The 26,566-nt window shown below is 35.0% G+C and overlaps 2 protein-coding genes across 8 annotated transcripts in view; both read left to right on the top strand.

Moving 5' to 3' along the window:
- The window catches only part of LOC123213747 (protein ACCUMULATION AND REPLICATION OF CHLOROPLASTS 3), a 34,551-nt gene that overhangs the window by 538 nt on the left and 7,447 nt on the right, over window positions 1-26,566 (top strand). For 6 of the 7 annotated variants that reach the window (XM_044633260.1, XM_044633258.1, XM_044633261.1 and 3 more), the window contains exons 2-9: window positions 101-159; window positions 7,480-7,544; window positions 21,688-21,822; window positions 22,885-22,933; window positions 23,855-23,967; window positions 24,049-24,120; window positions 24,778-24,888; window positions 25,212-25,390. In XM_044633260.1, coding sequence (XP_044489195.1) covers window positions 101-159; window positions 7,480-7,544; window positions 21,688-21,822; window positions 22,885-22,933; window positions 23,855-23,967; window positions 24,049-24,120; window positions 24,778-24,888; window positions 25,212-25,390 — 783 coding nt within the window. The remainder of the gene's footprint in view (window positions 1-100; window positions 160-7,479; window positions 7,545-21,687; window positions 21,823-22,884; window positions 22,934-23,854; window positions 23,968-24,048; window positions 24,121-24,777; window positions 24,889-25,211; window positions 25,391-26,566) is intronic. The other variant, XM_044633262.1, reaches the window with a different exon arrangement.
- LOC123213746 (pentatricopeptide repeat-containing protein At5g03800-like) lies at window positions 11,144-17,716 on the top strand. The gene has a single exon (XM_044633257.1). The coding sequence runs from the start codon at window positions 14,982-14,984 to the stop codon at window positions 17,550-17,552; it is 2,571 nt and encodes an 856-aa protein (XP_044489192.1). The 5' UTR covers window positions 11,144-14,981; the 3' UTR covers window positions 17,553-17,716.

Below are 26,566 nucleotides of genomic sequence, written 5' to 3' on the forward strand. Positions count from 1 at the left end.
CTTCTGAGAAGTGTGAATTATATGGGCTTAATATAATTGGAGAGTGAGAAATTTCGGATATCCGTCATTTACTTGGCTATTGGTAAACTTCTTTTTGCAGGAATATTCTAGTAAATGATTTATCAGATGTGCGATTGCAACAAAGGTTTCTTGGACAAGGTTCGATTTTGTTTTTGTAACTCTATTTCATATTTTCTGCTACACCGTGATAGTTATACTTTTATTGTAATTTGTTTTCCTTTGAAATGGTTATTTTAGAGTTACACTTTTCTATGTTTTTTTTTTTCTCGCTTCATGTGCTAAGTTTTTTTTTAAATATATGGTGATTTGGGGGCCATACTGGAGATCACATTAGTGAAGATCATAGATTATTCTTTCCACAGTAGCAAAAGTCATTGGTTATTGCTTCCAAAAATTTATTACTGGCTTTGAAACATGGATTATATGCATCTAGTTTAACTTTGTAAACATCAAATTAGACCTTATCTGTGAAATATGAGTTTGAATAATTTCTGTATATTCCATAATAAATAGGAAACACCTATATATATTGTTACAATCAACTGTAATTAGAAATACAATAAATTGTCTTCCTATTTTATAAATTCTAATCCTATTATAACTTTGATTCTAGTCCTAATATGGTCTGTACAACTCATATACAACTCAACACTACCCCTTAAGCTAGAGTATATAAATCATATGCACCAAACTTGCTACAAATAAAACCAATATGAGGACCTCTGAGAGATTTAGTGAGAATATCTACTTGTTGATCATTTGAGCCCACGTGACTGGTAATAATACAACTAGACTGAGCTTTTTCTCGAATAAAGTGACAATCAATCTCTATATACTTAGTCCTCTTGTGAAACACTAGGTTTGAGGCAATATAAAGAGCAATTTGATTATCACAGAGTAACTTCATCTATGATACTTTTGTAAATTTCAACTCTTGGATCAACTACTTTAACCGAGTAAGTTCACATGTTGCTAAGGCCATTGCACGATAATATGTCTCTGCATTTGATCTAGCAGCGACATCTTGCTTGTTACTTTTTCCAAAATACCAAGTTTCCTCCAATAAGAACACAAAACCTAAAGTGGAATGTTTGTCAGATGGAGCGCGTGTCCAATCAGCATCAAAGTATCCGACAATTTGTGTATGACCCTAGTTTTCATATAATAACCCTTTGCCTAGTGCACCTTTGATATATCTCAAAATTCGAATCATTGCATCCCAATGACTATCAGACGGAGATTGTAAAAACTGACTAACAACACTGACAAAGGAGATATCAAGTTGTGTGATGGTGAGGTAATTAACCTTATCAACCAGTCTTCGGTATCTTTCAGGGTCTGTAAGAGCTTGGAATTGGGATCTATAAGAGAGTCCATTGGTTTGCAGTCTGACATCCCTGTTTCCTTCAGAATATCCAATGCATACTTTCTTTGTGAAATGGTGATATCAAAACTATATTGAACAACCTCTATACCAAGAAAATACCTCAGTAATCCCAAATCTTTGGTCTGAAAATGGTTAAATAAATGTTTTTTCAATTGTGCAATACCATCTTGATCACTCCTTGTAATAACAATATCATCAACATAGGCAATCAAATAGATGTATTTTTTTGGTGATATATGTCTATAGAAAACAAAATGATCAAATGCACACCGAACCATACCAAATTCTTCCATGACAGTATTGAAGCGTCCAAACCAAGCGTGAGGGGACTGTTTCAATCCATAGAGAGAGCGATGAAGTTTACATACCAAGCTAGACTCCCCTTGAGCAATAAAGTCAGATGGTTGCTCCATATAGATATCATCCTAAAGCGTACTATGAAGAAATGCATTTTTAATGTCCAATTGGAATAGAGGCCAACGTGGAATGGGAACCATAGATAAGAATAGGCGGACGAAAGATATCTTAACCATAGGGGAAAATGTATCATAATAGTCCACCCCATGCATTTGTGTGTAGCTTTTTGCCACAAACTAGACTCAAGAAAAGAAGTAATGTAGGGGACGAGAAGGACCTTAACTAGAAAGTCTTTTTTTGGTAGAGATGAAGGGAAGAAGGGAGAAGATTCAAAATAGATTAGATTAGCAAATATGAAATATCGATGTGTTGTTGGAGAAAAATATTTATACCCTTTTTGAAGACGCAAGTATCCCAAGAAAATATACTTGAAAGACTTTGTGGACATAGAGTCTTAATTAGAACAAATGTGAACAAAACACGTGCAATCAAAGACATGTGGAGGAAGAGAATATAATGGTTAAACAGGGAACAAAATAGACTGATGTACCTTGTTTTATAAGATTAAAGAAGACATTTAGTTAATCAAGAGACAAGCAGTCAATATAGCGTCTGCCTAAAATCGGAGAGGGACTTGATTATGTAAAAGCAGAGTGCAGGCTGTTTTAATAAGATGTCTATTATTCTGCTCAGTAACCCCATTTTTTTGTGAGGTGTAAGCACAAGATGATTGATGAAGGATTCCCTGGGAAGACATAAATTTAGTGAAAGGAGTAAAAAAATATTCATGAGCATCATCATTTCACAACACACGAATAATAGTATTAAATTGAGTCTAAATTTTAACACAAAATGATTCAAATATAGAATATTACTCTAAACGAGATTTCATTAAAAATAATTGAGTACAATAAGAATAATCATCAATAAATATGACAAAATATTAGAACTCAAAATAGAAAAGACATGACAAGGATCTCACACATCTGAATGTATTAACTCAAAATGATACGCAACCCATTTATTGACACGCTTTGGAAATGAACTATGGGAATGTTTTTCAAGTTGACAAGATTCACAACTTAAAGACTCTAAATTAGATAGACCTAGAACCGTTTGCTGAAGTTTGGATAAATTAGGATGACACAAACAATTATGAAGGACAGCTGGAGACTCAAAGATAATGCATGCTATAAGTGTAGATGATAAACTGAGATGATAGAGGCCCTGTGACTCATGACCTGTGCCAATCATCCGTCTTGTGCCTTGGTCCTGTATAACAACAGATTCATTGTCAAAAGTGATAGAGTAATTTAAAGATCGTGTTAGTTTACTAATAGACACAAGATTAAAAGGACAACTAGGAATCTAAAGAACGGCGTATAATGATAATAAGGGAAGTGGATTAGCACGACTCACTAATCTAACAATTTTTTTGGACCCATTTGCTAAGGTAACTGATGGCGAAGATGTAGCATTAGTAAAAGGCCAAACGACTATTTCCCACCTAAACTATACTGAATTCTTAAAGTTCGCCCCATTAACTATGAAAATACCGTTTACCCACCCATGAGTAGTTAAAATTAACGGTGGTAAAGGTAAAATCGTTATTTTCTCTATAATATTAAAAATAAACTAAAATATAATCTATTTTTGCCCCCCTAAATTTTAAAAACTAAAATTTTCCTCCAACCAGAGATTTCACCCTAGGGTTTCGTTTTGAAATCTCTGGCTCCATTGCCGACGACCTCTCCCTCCCGAAACATCTTTTCCTTCTGGCGATCTCTTTTCTCCCATTTGGATATCCGATCGGCATCGGAGAAGCCTTGGGAGACGAAGAACTTCGTCAGGGAAGACGAACCCAGACGAAGACGAAGGTGTCGTCTTTGTCTGGGAAGACGATAGCTTCGTCTTCGTCTGAGAAAACGAAGAACTTCGTCTTTGTCTGGGAAGACAAAGAACTTTGTCTTCCACGACGAAGTTCTTCGTCTTCCAAGGCTTCTCCGACGCCGATCGGACATCCAAATGGGAGGAAAGAGATTGCCGGAAGGAAAGGATGCTTTGGGAGGGAGAGGCTTTCGACAATGTCGCCGGAGATTTCAAAATGAAACCTTAGGGTGAAACTACCATTTTTTAAAACTTAGGCTGAGGGAAACTTTTAGTTTTTAAAGTTTAGGGGGACAAAAAGAGATAAAATTTTCAGGCGTTAGGGTTCTGTTAAATTTAACCGACCATGGGTGGGTAAACGGTATTTCCATAGTTAATAGGGGGAACTTTGAGAATTCACCATAGTTTGGGTGGGAAATAGTCCTTTGTTCTTAGTAAAATGAGATAGAAAACGAGGGTTACCAGAAATATGATCAAAAACACCAGAATCAAGACCTTAGGGAGGAAGACTGAGTAAGGAATGCAACGGAATTACTCGAGTGAGCAAGGGAAGCAACAGATGAGGAAGACTGCTTATTTGCCTAATACCTAGGATATTATTCATAATCAACACCAATTAGAGTCAAGGATGGCTGAGTATGTCCTTCAAATGTTTTGGAATGGATCTCAGGGTGATTGAGATGAACAACATTGGCAACCTAAGTAGGTCGGCCATGCAATTTGTAGCATTTCTCCCTAGTATGCCCCCATCGATTACAATAACTACACTTGGGTTGACTCCCTCTGCCACCACAATCTCTTTGTTCTCCTCTAGTAGTATTTTGTGTCTGAGAAGCCAAAACAGAAAAGTCTATAGTGGGAGATTCTATCACAACATTGGGTGAGGAAACACACAGCAGTCGAGCGATCACTTTATCTAAAGAAGACACAGTAGCGTTACCTAGAATCTGATCCCATATTGGAGTAAGATTAGAGCTTACAGCGGCAAGAGTTAGAACCATGAAGAACTTGTCTTGCTGCACCAAATCTTTTGTTACAGACTTACCAACGGATAGTAATAAATTAAATTCTGCTTTAAGAGACATCATTTTGCCAAGAAATTCTGACATGTTCATATCTTGTTGTCTCAAATTCACCAGGTTTGACACAACAAAATAAACCCGTTGAATGTCATTAATATAAAGTAGTTTGGCCTGATTTCATATCTCAACACAGGTTTTGTATATTTTATAAATCAGATAAAGTTGAGAGTCAATCATTTACCGTAGTAAACTACATAACCAAGCATCGGTCTTAATCCAGGAGGCTTTATCAGTTGTCAAATCTTTAGCCTTAGTAGTCAAGTGATCTTTCAAGTTGTGTCCCATACACCATAATTCGACAAAGGCAGCCCAAGAGGTATAGTTGGCACTCCTTATCAACTTATCATTTGTGATTGTAGGAAGAGAGAGAAAGGAAAAATGACCTGATTTAGAGTTTGACACATCAAATGACATGATTGAGCCACAAGAATAGACAATCTCGAGAAAATCTAAGTTGGTAGGCGATGAGGTGCAAACACAGTCCCGGGAGGAGGGGAAAATCTGGCAGAAGTGGTTTTCTAGTGATGACGGAGATACCTGATGACCAATAGTTGCGTGACTGACTAGAAAAGGTTCATCGGTGCTATCTAAAGATGATGGTGTCGGCGATGTAGTCCTTTGGGCACTGGAGAAGCGGATCAGAGAAGACAACATAAAGAGGAAACAACTGACATGTGCAACAGATTTCGGTGATAGATGACAGTGGGGTTACCACAGAACGATTCATCGGTGTTGTTTAAGTCCACTGGGAGAGGCAGTATCTTCGCACATCCACTAGAGGAGTTCAACGATGAAAGCTACCGAGAGAACTAACAATGCATATGGCGGTGAACGTTGATGCTTCTGCTGAGGGTTTGACGATGAGGTAGTTTCGGTCACAATGGTGTAGGCACAACCATCAGAAAAGGACAAAAACACAATGGTCAGAGAAGACAACTGGAAAAAGACCTGGAATCGTTGGAAAGGGGGTTAGGATCGCTTAAAAAAATTTTAGAAGCCTAATATTGACTCTGATACTATGTGAAATATGAGTTTGAATAATTTATGTAGGATACACCTATATATATTGTTACAATCAACTAAAATTGGAAATACAATAAACTACTTTTCTATTTTATAGATCCTAATCCTAATGTGGTCTAGACAACACAACATTGTCCAATTTGTGTTTTTTTTTTCCACAAGGTTTTTTTGTTTTTATAATGGTAACAAACTGTTCATGTCAAAACCATGTAAAAGATTTGTAATTAAGAAATCAGTCAATATTGAAATGTTTGTCTAAGAGGTCTCTCATTGATAACATTGTCACTCATGGAGAAAGAATTCAAGAGCCATTTATTGTGTTTAGTGTTATGCTTAAAATGGATTTTGGAGGTTGTAGGATGATCAGTTTCTAATTGGATTTAGCTACTTTTTGAGATGAGATGAGATGGGAAACTAATTGAATTGCAAAAGAAAGTCAACTTCTCTTTTTGGCAGTCAAATACAAATTAAATCAACAACATAGGACAAATCAATTACATATAGTTCCAGAATTGTCCAATTAAAGATCTTAATTTTTTGCAAATATTAGTGAGATCAAGTTTCAAAAGAGGACTGGAATTTTTCATTCTCATCCTTTTTGTTTCAATTACATGGCTTTGCCCCTCTACGTGATGGAAATGCTCTCTCTCTCTCTACTTTATATTTTTTATAATGAACATTTCCTAAGTATGTTACCTTTCTCAGCATTCTTGGCTTTTGTTGGGAAATACCATAAGATTTTCCTCCATACAAGACATGAAAAGTTCATGTGATATTATTTCATTAGGGATTAGATTATAGAATATAAATTATTCAAATTCGGTATTATGCTTGCACATTGTCAACTTAGGGATTGCATATGTTTTCTATAAGTACAAGTTTTCTAGATGTTAATATGACAGCTTGAAGATTTTTTAATATGAGTACTCAATTGTGAAGCTTGGACAAGTTAAGTGATGAAAGTCCAAGTATAGTACAAGTATGTCTGTACGTCTAAACATAAAATTAAAACCTGAACTTGGACATGCCTGGAACAGGAAGCATGCAAACATTTGAGACAGATTTGACACTCTAATTATTGTTCGCTTTCCTTGTGATTGAGATGGAAAAAGAAAATAAAGATTCTAAAACTGATTGCTTTAAATGAAAAGCTTAAAATTACATTTTAATGTTAGAGTTCATGATATATAATATCTAAGAGTTTTGTGGTTCATGCATTTTGATTTTTCTTGTTATTCAAATGTAAAAAGCTACTAAATTTATTAAAAGATAACGCATGAATTCTATGTTTTCATTATGTACTTGCAATGTTATGGCCTATTTTTCAAATTGTTGTGTTGTTTTTGGTGACAACTCATGCCTACATTTATTCTTCACTAGTATTTAGCTTTCATTAATTTTTTTGTCTCTGTATTGCAATTATGAACCATGGATCTACTTTTATTGCTTTGATTTTGTTTTGGCTTCATCTAGATTTTATGTAATGGTGACAAGGGTGAGAGATAAACATCAAAAAGAAAATTAAATGGTAATATAGCTTCTCCTGCAAATAAGTGAATAAGTATTTATAAAGATGAAAAGTTTGGTAATTATTTTAGATGTTCTAACTTGATGACTTATAAAACAACTATTTTAATATTTAAACTGAAGAGAGACTTGTATTTTATAGTACTTGAATATATGGAATTAACATAATTCCTATTGCTCTTTGCATTTTTGCAGATTTATCACCAAAGATTGTAGAAGCTTCACTATTCTTACAATCACGTTCTAAGGCTATTATCCTTGTTTGTACATCTCGTAACTATCCCCTCTTTAATTACTTGTGCCATTTTTCAGTATGAAGTGATTTTAATTTGTTGCAAATAATGCTATAAGTGTTCATCAAAAATGGTGTTAGACACTCATTATGAGTGATATTTTATTTGGTTTAATTGTTTAAGTATCATCACATAAACAACCTTTTGGTTAATTTGGGACCCCTTAGAAAGGCAAGAAATCAAAAGCATACTATATATCATTTAGGACAAAGTAATTTATGGGCCGTTTCATAAATTTTTAGGATATTGCTTAGGCTGCTGAACAACCTTTCCACTATAAAGTCACCTATTTGTGTGGGCAAAAATCTTAGTTAAGTATACCGAGATGGGGGAATCTTTATTGACTATTGATACGCATCAAATGTAGTAGTTAATGATATTGATGGACTCTTTTTTGAAGATTTAGAACTTTGTAAATATGTCTCACATACTTATTTTATGGACTTTTACCATCACAATGTATTCTTGTTGAATAAGAACCTACACAGGAAGTACTTTAGCAAACCGATTTGGTGGTTAAAGAAGATCTAAGGTTTCTTTGACTATGGAAGGTGATAATAAAACCAAGATATTTCATAACATAGTTGAGGACATAAATATTGGAAATCTGATCTGGGAATTGGAAACTAAAGAAGAGTTTATTATTGTTATAGAATAGTAGAGGAAGAATTTATGAATTGCTTCTCCAATATGGATTCTAATGGAAATGTCTATATACATTGGCTCTATTGGGCCGCCATTAGGAAAGAGTATGTGATGGGAAACTGGGTAGCACCTCATAGCCAACACCACTTCAAACAATATCTCACCCCCAGACTTAATCACCAAACTGAAGCAACTACAGAGCTCGTAAGTTTCAGCCAAGACAGAACATGCAAATTGTAAATAGAGCAGAAAAATATGTATTGTATTGATTGATTTATCAACTTGATCACAACATTCTTCTATCAATACAATGGCTATTTCCCAGCTGTTACAATTGTTAATCTCAGAATTACAGAACAGAGACAGATTCCCACAAAGCACAACTCAATAACAATAAACTGGGTTCTAAAAAGAATTCACAAAAACACAAGAAACAGTAAGCCAAGGGCTCCCTTGTTCAGCTTTCGAGAAGCTGAAACTCTCCCGCTCACATTCCTCAAATTTTCCCTCCTTCTCTCCACTTCCACTTGCTCCCTTTATCTTCCTTTCCTCAACTAATCTCTGCTTCTCATCCTCTATTGATATGCCACGTATTTCTTTCTCCTGTTGTTGATTAGTTAGTGTAGTTGAGGCCCCCTTATTTTCCTGATTGTTGCCACTGCCCCCCCTCTTTATTTTTTCTTCTCCTGAGAGAGACATAAACGTTAGTCCTAACATTTCCCCTCCCATCGAAACACACCTTGTCCTCAAGGTGAAAATGAGGGAATAAGTGGACTAATTTTAATTTTTGGTTAAATAGGTTAAAAAGTTGAGTTTGGATTGGGGTAAAAATTGGGCTCATATTTGGTGTGGGCCAATTGGGTTTCGGGTCTGATCTTGGGTTTGGATTTTTATCAGGTATGATTAATTGAGTATGGTGGTTTGAATTTATTGGTGTAAGGGTTTTTGGGCTAGAATATATAATGTATAGGTTGAGTTAAGTTAGGGCTGGATTAAGTGTTTGAGAATTGGGTTGTAATGGATTTGGATTTAATTGTAATAGGTTTGGGTTGTGGGCTCTTGGGTTATTCCAATTTGGTTTTGGATTGGGCTTAGTAGTTGGACTTAATTTTGAGTTGAGTAAAAAATGTTTTGGGCCGGAATCAATTAGTGTGGGTGTGATTGGGTATTGGGCTAGGTTTAATAATGATGGATTTTGGTTTAATGAGTTGGGTTTGGGCTGGGTAAATGGGTTATTGGGCCGGGCAGGGTTATAAACCCTTCTTCCTCCTCTTTTTCTTTCTTCATGGATGCCTCCTTCTCCAGCCGCAGCTTTTTCTGTCTCTCTTTTCTTCACAGATTCTGAGCACCTAGTAATTGGTTGCATCTGTATGGATTTCTTATTTTCTTCCTTTTTTTGCTTTTCGTTCGCAACTGTTATTGTCTGCTCTATCCTCATCGTCAATGGAAGTTGATTCCCGTATGAACCAATGGATTCCGGCAACTGAAACTCATTTGAATCTGCCATTTTTTCTCTTTGATGGTCTATTTCCATCGATGGGTCTTCATATGACATCGGACTTCCTTTCATAATACCGAAATCACCAAGGTCAGTTTTTTTCCTCTCTGAATCTTCGTCGAATGCGATTAGGATGCCTTCATCATCTTGATCATCCTCTTCTACCACGAGAACAACCCATGATTTGCGTTTACAGTCATACTTCGGCTCTTCCTTGTTGTCACAGCGAGGACAAATTCTGTTCATCATAAATTCTCAAAGTTCCCATTGAGTCAGTCGTCGAACCATCCACCAACGCCCATTATCTTTGATGAAGTCGACTTTCTCCATCCCTAGAATTAATGCTCTGATACCATTTGATGGGAAATTGGGTAACACCTCAGAGCCAACACCACTTCAGACAATATCTCACCCCCAGACTTAATCACCAAACTGAAGCAACTGCAGAGCTCGTAAGTTCTAGCCAAGACAGAACATGCAAATTGTAAATAGAACAGAAAAATATGTATTGTATTGATTGATTTATCAACTTGATTACAACATTCTTCTATCAATACAATGGCTATTTCCCAGCTGTTACAATTGTTAATCTCAGAATTACAGAACAGAGACAGATTCCCACAAAGCACAACTCAATAACAATAAACTGGGTTCCAAAAAGAATTCACAAAAACACAAGAAACAGTAAGCCAAGGGCTCCCTTGTTCAGCTTTCGAGAGGCTGAAACTCTCCCGCTCACATTCCTCAAATTTTCCCTCCTTCTCTCCACTTCCACCTGCTCCTTTTATCTTCCTTTCCTCAACTAATCTCTGCTTCTCATCCTCTATTGATATGCCACGTATTTCTTTCTCCTGTTGTTGATTAGTTAGTGTAGTTGAGGCCCCCCTATTTTCCTGATTGTTGCCACTGCGCCCCCCCCCCCCTCTTTATTTTTTCTTCTCTTGAGAGAGACATAAACATTAGTCCTAATAGTATGCAAGCTATTTGAAATGGAAATTTGAGGTTTGAGGACTTAAGAAGGTCATTTTTCAATGTTGTCCATGAGAGTTTCTTGTTCCTAATTTATTCTTCATGGATTTCTTCCAAAATTGTTGGGAATTATGAATATGATGCATCGTATATTAGATGAATTCCATGAAAATAGAATACCAATATTATTACTAGTGCCATTTACATTTACCTTATGACTATAAGGAAATCAACAGTTAGGGTTGGTGATTTCAAACCATTAGCCTTCTTACTAGCATCTATAAATTTATGGCAAAAGTTTTTACCCTTTGTTTTGTAAGTTGTTCTTAAAAAAAAAAAAACCATCATTTTTGTTGCTTAATCATTCTTTATTCAAGGTAGATTGATTTTTATTCAGTGTTAATGACAAATATAATTGTGGAGTGTTGGAATTAAAAAAGTAAGAATGCAAAATGATTTTTTGAAAAGACCTACAATTATGTGGATTAGAATTTCTAGTTTTATTTGCACTCCATGAATATCTCAATTTCAGTTAATGGTTGGCCAAGGGTATATTTTGAGCTTCTAAAGATGACGAGGAGATCTTGTACCCTTTTTGTTTTCAGTTTATTTGTTGACTGATTGAATGAAATGATGAATAATGGGAGCTAAGCTTGTCTAGAATATCATGGTAGGTAAATAGAAGATTAAAGCTTCTCATTTACAATTTGCTGATTACACTTTTATAATTTCTTGTATGATCATGAACAAAACATTAGAGACCTTCTAAAAGTTGAAGAAACGTCAAGTATTCTTTCCATCTTAACATGTCTAAGCATAATTGTGGATTTAACTCCTTGAAAAGGAGTATCAACACTTTGGCTAATTTATTTGGGTTGTTAATGGGGAGTTTGTGCTTTAATATTTATGTTTTCTTTTGGGGAATAATCCTAGATCTTATACCTTTTTGGATCCAGCGATGTTTAAAGTTGAAGATTAACTATTTTTATTTTTATTTCGTTGGGGAAAGGGGCATAATTTCTTTCTAAAGAAGTTGGACTCATCCTAATCCCACTCTTTTTGTTAGTTTTTTCAATTTACTTCCTCTTTTTGTTTAAAATCCTATGAGTGTTGCAAAAAGGATAGAACTATTGTAAAAATTTCTTGTGGGAAAGTGATGATTGGAAAAAAGGTCCTCATCTTCATTGGTGGGACATTGTGTGTTGGCATGAGGGAAAAGGGTGCTCGACGACCTCAAGGGTTAATAAAACTAATGAAGCATTAAAAAATTCACGAAGAAGGCTTGGATTCATGTTTCTATCACATTTGTGAAATCTTAACTAACCTAGTACAGTAGTTGTTGGTCTAGTCATTGTGCTCCGAGTTTACCTTTGTAACCATTACGGGGCGGAGTCCCCGGTCATTTAAAAAAAAGATGTTTGGCTATATTTGGAATGTGGAGAAAAAAAGAAACTTTTTTTTTCTTTTTTGGCTATCTTTTGAAATTATGTACCAAAAATAATTCTCTTTAGCATGAGGCTTTAGTAGTAATTGCGGCCTTTATCAACGGGTGGTGGGACACAAATGTGGTTAGCAACAAAATTTTTAAAATCCCTTAGAAAGATATCTATTAAGTATAACTTTTTTTATCACTCTTACTTAGCCACGAAGTATGGAAAGGATTTCCAATTTTGGGATGGCAAGTGGGTAGGATTGCTTATGTGAATCCTTTCCTCATCGTTATAAATGCTTCTAGTTATACTAGTATGGTATTCTCCCCTTTTCCTAGTGCTAGAATTGGAATTATAATTTCAAAAGGAATTGAATAATGGTGAATTTTTGTAACATATAAAGCTTATGGATTTGTAGAGAAACTATGTAAATGATGAAACAAAAAAAGGGGAGATTTTGGAACTTAAAGGCCTCAAGTTACTAATTTTGTATTTATATTTTCAATTTGCTACTAACGATACTCCAATTGGTGATTTCAAGCCTCTTAATATGATTTAGAATTTTAGAAGGCTAAAATTGGGGGGGCCCCATCATAGATGGTGATTTGGATGAATAATGGTAATTTATCCAATTTGGATTAGAATTAGATTAGGATTAGAATATCAGTTTGATTGCAACTATGATAAGATTGAATTAGGATTTACATTCTCAAATTAAATTTGGGTTAGAAGAATCAGGGAAGAAAGCTACCTATTCAAGCTAGGAAGGTTTAGCTGGAACAACAGTGTGTATGTTGGTTAATAATAGCCAAGTGGCTTGGTTGTACAAGGTGTAGCGCCTTCATTGCCAATCTGGTGTAGCATCTGATTGAATCTCATATTACATTGTTATATTTCTTATCAATAATTAATAAAAATCTCTTCCCTATCTTTTACAATCCTATTCAATAATTTGCATTAAAGTCAAAGTTCTGTTAATTGGTATTAGATTACCAGTCCACAAATAGTATATTTATCTATGTTTAATTATAGAGTGGAAAATCGAGTAGAATCATTAGAAAGGAAGGCAAGTGAATTGTGGCCAAAAAAAATGAGGAATGAGACAACCTGTTTCGTGTGCTTGGTAGGAAATTATTAGTGGTCTCAATGCTCCACAACATGCTATCTGCCTTGAGCGGAGGTTACCTTTTCCATTGGGATATGACAGAGCCACTTCAAGGACACTAGCTTATGGGAATGTTGATGGAAGTCACTAAAAATTTCCACAATGAATCAACAAAAATCCAATTGCAAATCTTCAATCACTATCGCACCCATGAATCCAAACATGACCTTCAATCAATGCATTGCCACTACTTCATAATGTTTCACCACACCACCCGCGACAACAACCACCAATTACACTACACCTACACAAAGTTCATCTCTTGCTCACCCATCAAATATTGCCAATTCTATCAAACATGGCAACTTAATATACTACCACACCCAATTGCAACAAACTCACCCTTTTCACCCAACTGCACAATCAAATTACATTGCCACACTTGCATCACAAACTCACCCATTTGCACTTGCCTCACCAACCCAGTCGACATCAGCCTCACATCATCCTCTACACCTAACTGTGCCGCCCATTCATCTTGTTGCAATTGCCACTCCAACTTGTCAACAATATGACATGAAAGATCAATCTACTCAACTTGGAGGAAACAATGAGCAACAACAAATAAACCAAATGCCAGATGACCATGCTAATGATAATCTTAATAGGTGCATAACTGATGATCCAAGTGACAAGGAAGGTGATAAGTTGGGAATGAAAATTCCAGTTGCTTTACAGTTCAATTCTAGTTTTTATTGTGGTATGCTAAGGCATTGTTTAGATTTTGAAATGGTGGCTTGCAAGAACTTGAATAAGGGTTCTAACTTTTGTTCCTTTGTGCTGTTGCAATGCAATGAGAGGTTTGCTTTTAAGGATACACAACAAGTGCCATTTAATTCATCCAATGATTCTCCCCAATGCATTTTGCTAGGAATTAGTTTGCATTTAAATGCTTTAGCAATAACTTCAAAGGATAACAAGAAACTTTGTCTTTAGGAAGATAGTTTAGTTTGCTTGACTTCACTGCATCCTCTCACTCCCCTTCATGTTGTCAAGATCCTCTTCATGAATCTTTGACTTCGGCCTTTGCTAAAAAAGATATGGTGGTTGTTGACAATGGAGTTTGTTAGGACTTCATGTAATGGCAGGGCACAAAACCAAGGCACACCACAAAAGCAAGACAAAGAGGAAGACACAAAAGCAAGGCAGCAGTTGGACCACTATGAAAATGCAGACACGTGGCAAATAAAATCAAGGGTTGTTAGAGGAGAAAGAGGTATAAAAATAGAAGAAAAGAAGGAGAGAGGGGAGAGACTTTTTTCAGGAAAAAATAGGCAGCTTCAGCTGAGAAGGAGAGCCCAGCCTCTCGAATGCTGGTGAAGGAGGCCTGAGCTGGAGATCCTACAGTTCAGTGCTTAGTTTCTTTAATATTTGGTTTCTTGATTTTCTATTCGTATTATTAGAACTGGTTGTAAGCAAAACAGAGCATTTGCGCTTTCTGTGGCAGTTATTTTATTTTAATATCAAGAATACATTCTGAACAACTTGACTACTGTTTATTGCAATATTTCATACAACATTCACTGTTACATTGTCATTGTTTCCGCTATGGTCTGATTGCTGAGGCATCCGAATAACCGCGTCGAAGCCAGCCTGAGTTATTTGCCAGATAATCGATAGCAGGTGCCTATCATAGCAGCAGGTGCCTATCATATGGTATCAGAGCACCTTCCTAGATAGATCTGGAATTAGGAAAAATGGAGTTGGAAAACAGAAACATGGCAAATAAAAATAGAGACATGAACAAAAATTGGAGAGAGATTTTTGAAGACGCTTTGTGGATTGCCCAAAAGTTGGGTCTCCCTTCCGCAAATAAACTGCAGGAGCGTTTGAGAGAGCTTGGGCCGCCAACAACAGTCCAAAAACAGGAAACTAGTAGGGAAGCAGAGAGCAAGAAAGATGGGTCAATTGAAATGGGAGATTTTGACAGAAGGGCATCAATACCCAGGGATGATGAAGTAATCTTCGGCAAAATCAAGGTAGATCTGGTGGAAACAGTACATTTCGATGGGGGTTTTGCTGGTTCTAACAAAGTCCGGCCACTTGAATCAACTCCCATGCTCAACCTTCATGCTTTCCGGTCAAAAGAGATGAAAACTAGTGTTGGAAGCGTGAAGAAAAGAAAGGAAAAGGAGGCTGCAGGTGGAAAGGAAAAAGAAAAAGTGGGAATTAAAAACCCTACCCGCAGTCCACCTAATCCAGAAACCCAACCCAACCCAAAAGCTTTATCACATAATTCAAACCCAAACCAATTTCAATATACACCCAACTTTAGTTTCCACAAATCAAACCCAACCCAGCTTTCATTTTTTATTAATCACCCCATTAACCAAACCAAAATATATGACCCAGGCCCAAGCCACAAAATTTTCCTTAGCCGCACCTTCTTTTCACCCCACTTCCTTCCCTTCTCCACTTCCACCTCCACCGCTACTCCTCAGCCCCTTCACTCCTCACTCCACCACCCACCTATCTCTTCTTACCCTCTCAACATCCACAACTCTTCTTCACCTAATAACTTTACTACCAACATTGACCTTGACGTTGAAAACTTCTTCACTTTGCTTCGCTTGTCAGTTCAATACGGTGACGTGTCACTTGCCAAAGTCGTGCATGCTTCCATTGAAAAAATTCAAGAAGAAGAGCATACTTGTCTCGGTAATCCTCTTATTTCAGCTTATGTCAAAATGGGTCTTGCTATTGATGCCTATAAAGTCTTTACTGGACTTTCAAACCCCAATGTTATGTCTTTTACGTCTCTGGTTTCGGGTTTTGTGAAATCTGGTCGAGAGAAGGAAGCAATTGAGTTATTTCTTAGGATGCGAGATGAAGGTATTGAGCCTAATGAACACAGTTTTGTTGCTATTCTGACTGCTTGTATTAGACTTTTGGAGTTGAATTTCGGTTCACAAGTTCATGGTTTGATAGTCAAAATGGGCTATTTGGACAATGTTTTTGTTGCTAATGCGCTTATGGGACTTTATGGTAAATTTAGTGGATTGATGGAGTATGTAGTTAAAGTGTTTGATGAAATGTCTCGACGAGACATTGCGTCTTGGAATACTGTGATTTCTAGCATGGTTAAGGAGCTTAAGTATGAGAAAGCATTTGAATTGTTCTGTGATATGAAAAGAAATGATGATTTTAGAGTTAATTATATCACAATTTCGACCCTTTTGACGGCTTTGACCGGAAGTTTTAGATGGATGGAAGGCCGATCTCTGCGTGCTCATGCTATTAGAATTGGGATAGAGTGCAATTTGAGTGTCAACAATGGGCTTATTGGGTTCTGCACCAAGTGTGGAAGTGTAAAAGGTGTGGAGGCCATATTTGAGAGGATGCCTATTAGAGATGTTATTACTTGGACGGAGATGGTAATAGCCTACATGGAATTTGGGGTAGTGGACTCTGCAGTGAAGACATTTGATATGATGCCAGAGAAGAATTGTATTTTGTACAATGCTCTTCTAGCTGGATTTTGTAAGAATAGTAGGGGCATGAGAGCAATTGATTTTTTTGTTAAGATGGTGGAGGAAGGTTTAGTCTTAACGGATTTCACTTTGACCAGCGTTATTAATGCTTGTGGGTCACTAGCAGAAGTAAAATTGAGTAAGCAAATTCATGGGTTCGTTTTAAAGTTTGGTTTTGGTTCAAATGCTTGCATTGAAGCAACATTGTTGGATATGATGACAAGGTGTGGGAGGATGGCAGATGCTGAGAAGATGTTCCACCAATGGTCGTCATACCAGGAAAGCTCCATAATTTGGACATCGATGCTATGTGGGTATGCTCGAAATGGGCAGCCAGAACACGCAATTTCTCTTTACCACCGCAGCTCTGGAAAATTATCAAATGTTGTCACAACTTTTGTGCTTACTAATTGTCAGAAGTTTTTTATCAACAGGCAGAACCTACTTCCTTTCGAAATCGCTCAAGAGAGTTCTGCAGCAATGAAGGTGAAGTATCCTAGCTTTCACCTTGAGGACAAGGTGATTCTCGTTGGGCGGGGTATTGTTAGGACTTCATGTAATGGCAGGGCACAAAACCAAGGCACACCACAAAAGCAAGACAAAGAGGAAGACACAAAAGCAAGGCAGCAGTTGGACCACTATGAAAATGCAGACACGTGGCAAATAAAATCAAGGGTTGTTAGAGGAGAAAGAGGTATAAAAATAGAAGAAAAGAAGGAGAGAGGGGAGAGACTTTTTTCAGGAAAAAATAGGCAGCTTCAGCTGAGAAGGAGAGCCCAGCCTCTCGAATGCTGGTGAAGGAGGCCTGAGCTGGAGATCCTACAGTTCAGTGCTTAGTTTCTTTAATATTTGGTTTCTTGATTTTCTATTCGTATTATTAGAACTGGTTGTAAGCAAAACAGAGCATTTGCGCTTTCTGTGGCAGTTATTTTATTTTAATATCAAGAATACATTCTGAACAACTTGACTACTGTTTATTGCAATATTTCATACAACATTCACTGTTACATTGTCATTGTTTCCGCTATGGTCTGATTGCTGAGGCATCCGAATAACCGCGTCGAAGCCAGCCTGAGTTATTTGCCAGATAATCGATAGCAGGTGCCTATCAGAGTTCCACTAGTAGAAGAAGCTTCTCAAACATCTGGATATTTAGTGTTTGAAGAGTTTAGTCTAATTAGCCCCTGAAAGAAAAGGGGTTGGTTGGAAAATGCTAGAGAAACCAAGTCTTGCAAGTGTTGTTATTGTCAAAACTCAAAGTGTTTGAAACTTTACTGTGAATGTTTTGTTGCTAGTGTCTACTGCATAGAGTCAGACTCATGCTAAGATTGCTTCAACAAGCCTATCCATGAACCATTTTTAATCATGCTATATAATTAATTTAACCTTATTTTAATCATGTTATACCATTTAAAACCATTTTTATGCATTATGCGGATATAGCCAAGACTCTAACTTCTTACCTGTTTTACCCTCATTCGTAACCTTTGAACCTTAACCTCTTAAACTTATTTACATTCATCATCTCATTTAAAAATTAGTTCAAAATTAAAGAAATCTTGTATCATGATCATTTTAATCCTAGTAAATAACGTTTTATCTTATTGTTTGATATATTATTTGAATATTTAAAATTTGTGTAGTGATGAATTCTACTTTGTTAATTTGTAAGTTCTTTTAGTTTTTTTTTTTTTTTTTGGTTGTTTTGTAGTTAATTGAATTATAGAAATGGTTTATTTACATCAAATTTACATTAAAATAAAAAAATGTTTAGTTTTTAGATCAAATTAGTGAAAAACAGAATATTGCAATTTTCTTGGAAAAAGTAGGAGAGTATGAATGGGGTAGATAGGTAGGTGTGGTAGGCAGGTAGACATGACACGAAGGATTTATTTTAAATTCAAATTTCTAAAATTTTTAGATTTATTTCTAAATATTCTAGAAGATTTTTTGTTATTTTATGTCATAAAATCTTCTAATATATTTTGAAATAAATCAAAACAATTTAAATTTTTGAATTAAAAAAAATATATCATAAAATCTTCTGTAATAAATCAATTGAATTTTAAAAAAAAAATCTTGCCTACCTGCCTACTTTTTCCTTAAAATCGCAATGTTTTATTTTTCACTAATTTAATCTCAAAAACTAAACATTTTTTTCATTCTAATATAAATTTGATGTAAATAAACCATTCCTATAACTAAATTAACTACAAAACAACAACAAAAGCCATAAAAACTTACAAATTAACAAAGTAGGATTCATTACTACACAAAAAAATCTCGAAATTTCAATTTCAAATCTTAGAGCAAAATATCAAATAATGTGATGAAATTTTATTTACTTTGATTAAAATGATTTTGATGTATGATTTAGATGATTTTAATGGAGGATTTTTTTGATTTTGAACTTATTTTTAGATGTGGATATGCATGAAAATATGTTTAAAAGGCTAAGGTTCTAAAGGTAGGGAAGAGGGTAGAACGGACATGAAGTTGGGATCTTGACTATGTCCGTATAATGCATAAAAAGAGGTTTAAAATTGTATAGCATGATTAAAATAAAGTTAAATTAATTAATTTCCCTAGAATGAATCTAGTGAAACAACACTTTCAACAAAACATAGAAGAGACTTTAATTGCAAGATATCTAGTTGTCTAAAGAAATATTGCAAATGCTACTAGGACGGTTTAGGGTGCTCTATCAATTGTAGATGTAAAGCGTGCAAAAATGCAACTGTCCACCTGGGAGAAGAGTTTTGATAGTTAGAGGCCTTCCCCCATTTTGTGGGCAAAACATTAGCAAGTTGCCTTTGCCAAAGAATCCAAAAGAAATCCCTAGTCCTCTCTAGGAGTACCTAGAGCAGAGACAACTCAAGTTGAATTTTCGTACTTTAGCCTTGGGGACAAGGCAGTTGTTGAGGGGGAAAGATTTGTTGGGCCCTTATCATAAATTGTGATTAGGATGAATAAGGGTAATTTGGAAATTACTCAATTAAGATTAGCATTAGGTTAGGGCTATCAGTTTGATTGTGATTATGATAAGATTAGATTAAGATTAGCATTGCCATATTAAATTAGGAAAGGAAGCCATCTGTTTAAACTAGGAAGGTTTAGATAGAAGTGCAGTGAGTATGTATGTTAATAGCTACAGTGTATGTTACACCCTCGGATAATTTAGAAATATTGCAATTAAATTAGAACTCAAAGTTTACAAACGAAGAAACGAAAAAGCGGTTGTAGAATAGGATTGCAATTTAGTTGAAGATATTCCATAAAGGATATACCCAGCTGAATAGGAATGCGATTTAGTTGAAGATATTCAATAAGTGATATACCCATTAAAGTTAGGATTGTTGGAATGCTATTAAAGTCAATTAATAAGTTGTCTTTGTTTTAAATTAGGAAAGTAGTTATTAGGTTCAATTATAACTTGTCTCTATTTAGGGATCATATTAAGATTAGGAAAAAGTTCTCCATATAAGGATGCTTGTGTAGATGAGCAAGGGAGTTTAGTTTCATTAATAAATTTCAGTTTATATGCAGAGAAGCTTTGCAAAGTTTAATATTAAGAGTTTAGTTTTCTAAAGATTGTTGTCGTTTCTTTACTTAGTATTCTAACAACGTTGTCTTTTGGAACACCAAATTACATGGAGTCGTTGCATGGTAGCTTGGTTGTAGAAGGTGTAGCACATTCATCTCCAGTCAGGTGTATCATTTGATTGAGTCTAATATTACATTGTTGCATTTCTCATCAATAATCAATAAAAATCTCTTCCCAATACTTTACATTTCCATTCAATAATCTGCATTACAATTGGACTTCTATCAAAAATCCTCTCAAATCTCAAGTTTTTCCGTGGTGATGGTGGAGGAAAATTTTATACCGACAAAGTAATCCATGGAAACCTTCTTGTTTAGGAGCTGTCTCCTTCATGGTGTGTGATCTGTATAAGAAGTCTTGAGGCCTTTAATAATCTATTCCTTCACAGTTCAATAACCTCAAATTTATGGGCGAGAGCTTGCTGTTGACTTTGGGAGAAGAAAGAAAGACAAAGCTTGTTAGGTAATATGTTGTTCAACTCTTCTTCGGTTGAGTTGTTTAGAAAAAGGCAATATGGTTTTTGGTGAGAAAAGAGAGAAAAATGGAGGTTGCTTTTTGTGTCACTTTGGGCTTGGTTGCCAGGGATTTTGTTTGACAGAGATTCTCTATTTAGTTTCATACATTAATGGATTTGTATAGAATACTTAAAACCAGGATCAGACTAGGAAATCTAATTTCTGGGTGTTTGATAGCCTAGTTTATTGGGAAGAATAAATAATACAATTCACAAAATTTCTTAAGCACAATTGCTCAACTTGGAAGATTTTATCCTCTTCCAAGGAAGGAAATTAGCAGTTTTCTTTCTTTATTCATCTCAGTCGGTTTACCAATTTATTGTTTCTTCTAGAGGATGAATTTTACGGTTTTTTTTGCTCGTATCTGTTCACATGAGGGTGTAAAGTACAATACAATAGATTGTAATTGACTTCTAATAAGCAGATAGGTGTTTCGGCTAAATATAGTCTATCTCTAAGAGGAGTTATCTCAATGCTGAAAATATTTAGTTTGCTTCCAACCTGTCTTATTAAAAAATTATGTTTTGTGAGATAAGGTTTCTGTGCTCTACTTTGCCTTTATCATGTCTTCTTTCTTTTATTCTGCCTAGAACAGTCTTTCCACCTGATTTTAGTCTCTTAGTGTTTGTTATCCTTGAAAATGATTGGTAGTAGCAACGAAACATGATTGGGGGTGTTCTATATTGTGAAATGTATTTACAATGATATGAAGAATATTTTTATTGAAAATTTTAGTTTTCAAACTTTATTGTAATCTACACTTCTTTCCTAGAAGTTTTCTATTGCCGCCATTTTACTCTTTTCTCTTCTGTAGGTGGCTAGTGCAGGATATGGCCTAGATCACATTGCAGCTGTTGAAATTCTCAAAACTGTTAAATCTATAAATGGATTTGCCATTGCTATTGTTCTAAAGCCTTTCAGCTTTGAAGGACAAAGACGCATTGATGAGGTACCGTGTGCTAGGGATCAATTACATTCATGCTTCTTTGATGTAATAAATATATGAAAAACATTAAACAAAATGATAATATCTTTGTTGTCAGTTTTTTATATTTTATGTGTGAGATTTTAGATAGAGTAGTCACTTGGACTTTTTTCTTTTTTGGTTGCTTCCTACCTGAGGAATTTTTCCAGTAATTGCATGCCTAGAAATATAAATAATCGAGCTGTAATAAGATTTCATCATGGTACCTATGTTGATTAAATATTTTTGCATGTTTAGTCAATGTAAATTTTTCAAGATAATTGTGACTTAGGAGAGGTTATTAGGACCTGGGGAAAGATATGATTTCAAGAAGCTGACTTCATACCATGAGTGAAGCTCTCATTTTGTCTGTCTTTGTTGGTTCATGACTGCTGAATTCTGATGCTTTTCATGGTATGGCAACAATTTTGTCTACAGTATTCCATGATGCATGAAATTGTGGAAGTTGTGTAGTCTGACAAAGAAATTATCTGTATGTTATGTGGGATGCCAATTAAGATTGTTTCCATAAACTCCTATGGAGCACCTGCTTACTTCATGAGCCTTTTGGTTAGAGAAGGCATGATCTTAAAGGTTCATTTCTAAACTCTTGGTGTTTCAGTATGATCACAAAATTAAGAGAAGCATTTTTCATCTTCAGATTCATGTTACTAGTGGCTTTTGTGCTTATGTGCTTGTGCTTATTGTTACTGACTGATAATTATCATTTTTAGTAACTTCCTTCTCTGTGAAGTTCTTTTTTATGACCACATATCTTGAGACTCTTGTGACAAAGAAAGTACCAATAGACTTTTCCCAATGTAGGTACTGAATCACTGTTCAAAATGAGTTCTATTCCCTGGGAGGAACAACCTTTTTTAACATCTGGTTGGGCTATTATCGTATTCATATTGTTGCTAATCTCAGTCTACTTGGAATTCATTTTGACTATTTCTTTCTTTCCTGCATATATTTATTTTCTATTCTTCCAGATAACTTGAAACAATTATTTGAAATTTCAAAATGTACTTGTTATTTGATTCGCAGGTGAAAGATTTGGTAGCAAAACTTCACAATCAGACAAATGTTTGTATTGGTAGGTGTTGCATTATATCTGTCATTTAATTGAACAGTTTTACTCATTTAGAAAACACGCAAACCATCTGGACCCAATATGGGCTGGGCTTAAGTAACCAAATGTGCCGAACCAAAAATTAAGTTGTGCTTGTGACAGGCCCATCAATCCCATTGAACTTAATAAATTTTGATTAAAAATTATCTATAACCTGTTTTAGATTTTCTACTGTTGGGGCTTAGCCAAAAATCAAAATCACGATCCATGAGTAACTACCATATAGCACCCCAACCAATGCTTTAAATTGTGTGGTTGGAGTTGTTACAGCTAAATTGAACAAATGACTTTGGGTTGGTGTTATTCTATGGCTTATAGTCAGTTTTGAAGAATGATTTGGTCAATTTGATGCAGAAACTAACCAATAATCAGTTATTATGTCACAACACACAATAGGTAGTCTAAAGTTGTAACTACAGTAAGAGATTGTAGTGCAAATGTGGAGATTGTTTTACTTTTTATACATCTAAACAGTAATATCAGTATCACAAATAGTGCAATACTTTTTCTAAAATCAAATTAAGACATGAAACTAGAAGGGGCATCTGCTGTCTAAAAGGAGAGTGATATATGTCTTATAAAAGTGGCCAAAAAACCCAGGAAAATCGCAAATTGCTAATGTATTTTCTACTAGTCACAGCAAAGGAGTTAGTTGCTTGAGGTACCTAGGAATAGCTTTTCGTAAAACCTGAGTTTAGAATTGCTTTGGGCATGAGATAGCGTCTGTATGAAGTTATTAACTCTCGCACCACTACATTACGGTCTCCAATTTTTTTTTCCTGTTTATACTTGTGCAATAAAGCATATCACCTATTCTTCAGCTATTGGAACTAATGCACTTGATAAGTTTAAAGTGGGCATAATATTTTCCTTTGTCATATACAGATATCGAAACAGACAGGCTACTTGAAATGGATTTGGTTACCCTAGATGAGGCTTTGAAAACTGCAAATGATGCTGTTTTGTTGGCTATAAATGCTGTCTCTGTTCTAACATCTGTAAGCGTACCTTCTCTTGATATAATTGTCTTAACAATTCTTATCCTCACTGTAACTTCTTAATATTTGTGACATTTACAGGAAATGCACAGAAAGCTAATTGATATACCACATGATAATGCGAGGACACTAGAAGTTTCAGAAGTTTTGAAAGTATGTTATTGATTTCCATGAATTTTATGATTATAATTATTGATTTGTTGTTTCTTGTTGCGTTATTCTGCTAAATGTTGCGCTTAAGAATGGTAGAGATAGGAAACTTCTTTTGGGTTTATTTGTGTGATTTACAGAAAATGGAAACACCTTTGACTTGTTTGTATGAAAACAATATTTAGAAAATATAAAAATGAAAACATGTTCGGCATGTTAATTTGAAAAGGATGTTTTAAATATTATAAAATTATAACTTGAAATCACATTTGACAGTAATTATAATCAAAATATTTCTTAATTTGATCTACGTAAAGAGATGAAATAGAATAAAGCGTAAATTATGTGTGAGAGAGCAGTTGAGGTTTAAGTTTCATGTAAGTTTTGTTTAGGAGAGAGAATGTTTATAAAGAAAAGAGGACATTGCTGTTCTTTTCACCCAAAAAAAAAAAAAATTACGAGTTTTCTTTGCTTAATGAGAATAAAAGGACAAAATATAAACTATTTTGCATTTTTCAAGGACCAAAATTGAAAGTAAAGAATTGAGTGCATATGTAGCCATGGAAACTTTTATTTTCTCATTCCCATGTTCTAATGCTATGTTTCATTTCTTTCTATTTCTATTATCTGTCCTTTCAAGGCTAACGTAACAGTTGACAGATTCTGGGAAACTACAAAGAAGCTAAAATTGGATTTGGAGCTGGTTCCCACATCAAAGCTTCCATTTTGCAAGCTATATATGACTGCCCTTTCATTGGTGCTAGTCTAAAGGTATGATCTAGGAGAATATAAATGCACTTATAAATGTTTGCGCCTTTTTTTCAATTTTTTGTTTCATTGGTGCCGTTACAAAGATGTGACAAACATGAATTAAAGTCCGCAGTTTGTAAAGCAATTTTGTACCCATTCATTTGTGCATGTGCAAGCTATCTTGTACAGGTTTTCTGTTCTTTACCCCATCTCCTTCACTGTTGGAAACTTTTGGAATACATCCATCACTTTCAACTTCTTCTTAATATAAATAAATGCCCCTGTTTTGATGTAATTTTATACTGCTGTCTATTGATACCAATTATCTTCTTTTCTGTGTACAGGAATTGAATGGGATGGTGATATGCATTGTTGCTAGTTCAGAGCTTATTGATGATAATGATTTACTAGGCTTTGTGCATACTTTTCGTCAAACTATGGAATGCACAAGGGAAATCATTGTATCTTCTGTTCATGAACCTAATCTGGAGTCGAACCTGCTAATAACAGTTCTTACATTGGAGTAAGTATTCAATTTTGATGCTAAGAATGTGTACTAGTGAGATCTTAATTCTAAATTTGTCATTCATCTGTGAGATCTGTATCCATTAAGACTTTCAACTGTTTCACCGTAAGTTTGATTTACAATTCTTTTTGTTGTGAAAAATTTGAAGCTTATCCAATCCCACCGATAGTAGTGCTCGGTCATTTTGAGTTTCCATTTGTGTAAAAGTAAGCAAATACAATAATTTACTAGACAATCATAACTTGCAAATAGGAAGAAACTGAAATTCAGAGTATATATTTTATTCATGCTTTTACTATTACAGAGATACGTTTATATATACATATTAGGTATTCTAGATTAGGAAAAGGAATATTTGATTCTTATAATTGAGATCTTATAATCAGCTTCTACTATAATTAAATTCCTATAATTAAGCTCTATATATACTAATGTATATATTTACAGATTCTACAACACTCCTCCTCAAGTTAGAGCATAGATGTTAATCATATCCAACTTGTTACAAATATAATCAATTCAAACCTCATTTATAGCCTTAGTGAAAATAACCCCTAGCTATTCTCAGTCTTCACATATCTTATAGAAATAAATTTTTGTTGAATCTTCTCTCGAACGAAATGACAATCAATCTCAATATGTTTAGTTCGTTCATGAAACATAGGATTAGAGGCAATATGAAGAGCAGTTTGATTATGACACCATAATTGCGCTAGTAAGGACATTTGGAAACCTACTTCAGTCAAAAGTTGATATACCCACATTATTTCACACACGGACTGAGTCATAGCTCTATATTCTGATTGTACACTAGATCGGGACACAACACTTTGCTTCTTACTCTTCTATGATACCAAATTTCCTTCAACAAAGACATAATAACTAGTGATGGATCTTCTATCTACCTTGGAACCTGCCTAATTTGCATATGAGAAACACTCAATATTAGTCTGACCATGATTTTCATACAATATACCACGTCCAGGAGCACCCTTTAAGCAGCACAAAATTTGCTTTAAAGCTGCCCAATGATCGACTGTTGGAGATGACATGAATTGACTTACAACATTGACAGAATATGTAATATCAGGACGAGTCACTGTAAGATAATTCAACTTTCTCACCAATCTTCTATACTTCTCAGGTTCTTCAAATAGTTCACCATCTTTTGTA

The sequence above is a fragment of the Mangifera indica genome, chromosome 4 (genome assembly GCF_011075055.1).
Source record: "Mangifera indica cultivar Alphonso chromosome 4, CATAS_Mindica_2.1, whole genome shotgun sequence".
NCBI classification, from domain to species: Eukaryota; Viridiplantae; Streptophyta; class Magnoliopsida; order Sapindales; family Anacardiaceae; genus Mangifera; species Mangifera indica.